The following is a 5972-nucleotide window of genomic DNA, read 5'->3' as shown; positions in this document are numbered from 1 at the left end:
TTACTATGAAATTACTATGAACTCATTATGTGTGACTTTGAGGATTTTGTTCACTGACACATTTATTAGCAAAATTGAAATATAGGGCAGAAAGTTGCATCAGGATGGTTTAATTGTCAGGTCAACGAATTTGCAAAAGATATGAGGTTGGATGTTTGCTCAGGTGTTAACACACATTTCCCTATTACATAACAGATTACCAAAGAAAAGATACAGTATAAATAACAGACAATTAAAATAAGATTAGAACAGCATCACATCAAACAGAAATCGATTTACCCGAAAAATATTTACAAAGAATCAGAACACAATGCAAACATGGAACAAATGACAATTAAACATATTCAGGATCATTTCTGAGAATTTTGTATAAAGTGGAGTTAAGGTCTTATAGGATTGTAAGTATATTTATTTTATCACCTTGCACTTTCACAACTTGACTGGTTTCTACAGCAGTTCGTTCAAATTTCTGACCAGATGGCTAGTTTGGTTTTATAAAAACAATTGCAATTTGGTCAGAATTTTGAAAAAGTTGCAATAGTTGGAGAGCAACACTATCAGTCAAGTCACAGTAACACTTTGGCATTTATCTTCGATTTTTTTTAATCAAAGAATCCGTATCAAATAGATATTGCCACCATTCCTAAATTAATAGAAGATATAAAACAATTGTTTTGACTGAAAGGAGCTTCATCAGTAATAAAATCAACGGTACCAATTTTGTTGCACCAGATGCGCATTTCGACAAAATATGTCTCTTCAGTGATGCTCGTGGCCAAAATATTTGAAATCCAAAGCTTATATAAAAGATGAAGAGCTATAATCCAAAAGGTCCAAAAAGTATAGTAAATGTCAATGTGACAGCAGTCCAACAATAAGTAAATGATATTCAATGCTGGACAACTATCAACACTAAATGGTTTGAATCTCCATGAATCATGACATGTGAATAATTTTTAAAGAAACAAATGAATATCTGACAAAAGTACCAAACTGATCAAGAGCATCTATGATCAACAGTAATGGCAGACACATAACTAAGGTGTGTTTTAAATAGCAAACATTAATAATAACAATTGAAATCCAGATCCCATGTCCACACATAAATTACTCAATTCTGAAAATGCTCACTTACTTTCTTGTCAAGATCCTCTTGATCGAGTTGTGAACTTATCAATGTATTATAATTTTTTATATAATTACCTTTAATAGGAATTATTTTGTTATGTACAAGAAATCAGGATAAGTTTAAAAGTTTGCCTTTGTCTTGACTTTCCATTCGTGTTCCTACAATACAGATTACGCAATTGTATTTCCATTGCAAGTGATGGTGAGAATGGGTTGTGTACAATCCTTTTGTCTTTGGTTTAATCATCAGCTTCTTGCTAAGTGTTGATTGGAAACACATTCATGACTGAAGACAGGTTGCGAATAAATTAAATTAAAAAAACCTCTGAATATCTGACAATCCCAGACTGATCAAGAGCATGTATGATTAACAGTAATAGCAGTACAAATAATGAAAAGGTGTATTTTAAATAGTTAACACTAATAATAATAATTGATTCAGATCCCATGTCCACACATCACTTACTCAATTCTGGAAATGCTCACTGACTTTCTTTTCAAGATCCTTTTGATTGAGTTGTAATGATAATTAATGGTATCTTCAAAATTGGACACAGATATTTCATTGGTTGATGCAATGATTTTTAGAAAGTAGAAGAGAGCTATGTTCGATTTACCTATGCCAACAGTTGATCAGGATCTAGTTACTATTGCGGAGCACACATCCATCCCTTTTTAGCTCACCTGGCCCGATCACTTTGCGTCCGGCGTCCGTCGTCGTTGTCTGTCGTCGTCCATCGTCGTCCGTCGTCGTTAACTCTTACAAAAATCTTCTCCTCTGAAACTTTTGGGCCAAATTTATCTAAACTTGGCCACAATCATCTTTTGGGTATCTAGTTTTAAAAATGTGTCCAGTGACCCGGCCATCGAACCAAGATGGCCGCCACGGCTAAAAATAGATCATAGTGGTACAATGCAGTTTTTGGTTTATAACTGAAAAACCAAAGCATTTAAAGCTAATCTGACACGAGGTCAAATTGTTTATCAGGTCAAGATCTATCTGCCCTGAAATTTTCAGATGAATCGGACAATCTGTTGTTAGGTTGCTGCCCCTGAATTGGTAATTTTAAGGAAATTTTGCTGTTTTTGGTTATTATCTTGAATATTATTATAGATAGAGATAAACTGTAAACAGCAATAATGTTCAGCAAAGTAAGATCTACAAATAAGTCAACATGACCGAAATGGTCAGTTGACCCTTTTAGGCGTTATTGCTCTTTATAGTCAATTTCTAACCATTTTTCTATGTATCAAAATCTATGTAATTTTTTACAAAAATCTTCTCCTCTGAAACTACTGGGCCAAATTAAACCAAACTTGGCCACAATCATCTTTGGGGTATCTAGTTTAAAAAATGTGTCCAGTGACCCAGCCATCCAATCAAGATGGCTGTCACGGCTAAAAATAGAACATAGGGGTAAAATGCATTTTTAGGCTTATAACTAAAAACCCAAAGCATTTAGAGCAAATCTGACATGGGGTAAAATTGTTTATCAGGTCAAGATATATCTGCACTGAAATTTTCAGATGAATCGGACAGCTGCCCCTGAATTGGTTATTTTAAGGAAATTTTGCTGTTTTGGTTATTATCTTGAATATTATTATAGATAGAGATAAACTGTAAACAACAATAATGTTCAGAAAAGTAAGATTTACAAATAAGTCAACATGACGGAAATGGTCAATTGACCCCCTAAACAGTTATTGTCCTTTCTAGTCAATTTTTAACAATTTTCATAAAATTTGTAAATTTTAACTAACATTCCACTGAAACTACTGGGCCAAGTTCATTCTAGATAGAGATAATTGTAAGCAGCAAGAATGTTCAGTAAAGTAAGATGTACAAACACATCACCATCACCAAAACACAATTTTGTCATGAATCCATCTGCTTCCTTTGTTTAATATTCACATAGACCAAGGTGAGCGACACAGGCTCTTTAGAGCCTCAAGTTTGGTTGGTATCATATTGCTCATTGTTAGTTTGCAGTGTATATGTAAGAGAATGATAATTCCTTTCTTTATGATTAGGCTCAAGACCCAACTAGGCTCAAATGACTCTTGATTGGATGTGTTCAAGAATTCTTTTCATTGCCAGAGCAAATTTAAAACTAATGCATGGCTTCCTTTGTAGTTTTTTTACCTTTCGATTAGTTTAAGTTAACCTTCTTATACTTTTGAAAATTATCATAAATTATGTTTTGGACATTAGATTACAACACTAAGATGAGATATGGTAGGAATGGTAAGTATGAATGTAAACCACGTAAAGTTTTAGTGAGAAATTACTGTTTTTGCCTATTTACAGATCATCTCAATAAATTTAAGGTTTGAGTTACAACTAAATTTTATTTCGCAACTAATTTTGTAGTCCTGCTCTTACTTTAAATACTACTTCATTGCATGAAGAAGTATTCTAAATCAAATGTTAAAAAAAGCCTTTTATAAATATTGTAAATAACTTTTCTTCTCGATATCGGCTCCAGTAATATGAGTTTTGTAAAGCGTAAAAGATCAAGATTCAAGTTATTTTTTATTTTAGAATTGTTGTTCTTTTTTTTTGCATCTCTTTGATATTGCTGAATTTCATATACATATTTCATATCCGAGACTGTTCAGGTGAAAGGTTGAATGGGAATAAAATCAAAAAGGAAGTATTTAATTATAACCAATTCTTCAATAGATTAACAATTAATATATCCACTTATAAATGTTACAACAAACTCATTATAAATACCAGCATTGAAACTTTGTATTTCCTGAAAGTGTAAAAAAAAACCATCAAATATCCTGCCCAGCACCAGGAAATATGACAATGTGTACCCTATTTTTGTGATACTTTTTTTTTTATATCAAGCCGGATCTCGAGAATCCAATGTTTCAGTTTAACCCTATTACCCATATAAACTACGGAATTGATATCAAGTAGTAAAACAAGTTTACTAAAATTATATGCAAAAAACATTTTGTTGTGTCCAATATGGCTTTATCCAAACCCCAATTAGGAATACAATCTCCAATCCAGTGTCAGTTATGTGAACGCGATCCTAAAATCTCCTGGAAATGCTTCGAATGTGACCTACTGATGTGTTGTGTATGTAAGAATAACATTCATCCTAAAATCAAAACTACGAAGGAGCATAGGATTGTAGCCATCAAGGATATTGGAAATTCACCTAGCGTTGTTCCTTCGAAGATTGATATGACTATTATTGAAACATATCAAACAAAGTTAGATCAGGTTCGTGAACTGGCAATTTCCTCGGATGGCTTGTTGTGGATTGGTGACGGACACCGCAAAAATAAAATACGATTACTCACTTCCCATACAGGATTGCAGAAAGTAAAATTTGAAGGAGATAAGCTTAAGGTGATATACAGTTTTAACACTAGCGTTTATGACATTGCTGTAACCCTTGATAATGACTTACTAATAGCTAATGGTGAACCAAAACTGAAACAGATCAAAAGTGGAACAAATAAAGTTGTAGACACTGTCTATGATGTACCAGAGCCTTCGTCCATTCATGTAACCAGACATAATAAGATAGTAGTAGGAATACCCGGTGGAAAAGTGATCGTAATGGACCATGATGGGAACCGTGACAAAGTGTATGGTAATGGCCATCATAAAGATACATTGTTCTACCCATGGAAGATAACTTCAACTAGCAATGATAATATTTTTGTTGTTGATTATAACACTACTGAGAATGAAAGAAGAGTGGTAGTACTGGGACATAAGGACATTATCAATACCTATTCTGGACATGCTGCTATCAACATTGAGGATAATCCATTTACACCATATGATTTAACAACCACGCCTTCTGATAATGTCATAGTTGTGGACGGGCGAAATACTCTTCATATATTAAATTCCTTTGGATATTTGGTAACTTTCATCAACACCGAAGATAAGGGAATTACGTATCCATTTTCCATTGGACTTGCAAAAGAAGAAAAATCTTGTATGCTGTATATAGGAACTTTTGGGAAAATATATAAATTGAACCTAATAGGTTGTTAATAAACCATAGACTAACTTTTAAGCTCGAAACAGTTCTAAAATCATGTATTGTTTCATTAATTGCTATGCAATCTTTAACAAGTTTCGATTGATTTAGAAATTTTGTTCAAATGTAAATTGTATACAACATATTTATCAAATACATCCATCATTTTAAACAAGACTGGGCTTTTTATTATTGTAATTGCTAAATTGTATATTCCCTGATTAAACTTGATGAATCATCCTTGATCAGTTTTTCAATCAACATATAGCACTGAAAGATTTTATGTTAATCCTGGGAGAATAGGATCGAGCACGATCAATTGTCCACCCTTCTTGGCAATTGAAATACAATATTGTATGCTGTTAGCTTTGAAACATGAACCAAATTGAAAGTTAAATCAAAGGCAAACTTTATGTTGTTAATAAAACACAGATTTCACATTAAATACAATTACTAGTACACAAAAAGGTTAATGTATGAATAAGTTCTTCCATAGTTTTTGATCGCGGTCAAAGGTGTCAGAGAATGCGAGACACAGGATTGACAAACATTTTGTCAACTTTATAATAAAAAGAATATGAAGAACCGGGGGTTTTACTTATTGGTACAAATGCCTTAATTATGTTCTAAATATCGGTATTTACTCTTTTACATGCATGTCCGTTGTCATTTAGGCTACTGTTTAAATTAAGTGATTTTTTTGTGACTATACTTTTCAGAGAGGACGATTATTCCGTGTTTTAAATCACTACAACTTCGAATCCCCACGTTCTTCAGACAGGCTTCACCTCAATAAAGACAACATCAGTATACCGCTGTTCAAAAGTG

General features: G+C 33.0%; 1 protein-coding gene across 1 annotated transcript; it reads left to right on the top strand.

Annotated features, from left to right (window-relative positions):
• The first annotated feature begins 4108 nt into the window (after positions 1 to 4108).
• On the top strand, positions 4109 to 5158 carry LOC139526570 (uncharacterized). The gene has a single exon (XM_071321727.1). The coding sequence runs from the start codon at positions 4109 to 4111 to the stop codon at positions 5156 to 5158; it is 1050 nt and encodes a 349-aa protein (XP_071177828.1).
• The last annotated feature ends 814 nt before the right edge of the window (positions 5159 to 5972 follow it).

Source organism: Mytilus edulis, chromosome 6 (genome assembly GCF_963676685.1).
Source record: "Mytilus edulis chromosome 6, xbMytEdul2.2, whole genome shotgun sequence".
In the NCBI taxonomy this organism is placed as follows: Eukaryota; Metazoa; Mollusca; class Bivalvia; order Mytilida; family Mytilidae; genus Mytilus; species Mytilus edulis.
The sequence above is the reverse complement of the archived record's forward strand: the minus strand, read 5'-3'. Positions and strand labels throughout refer to the sequence as shown.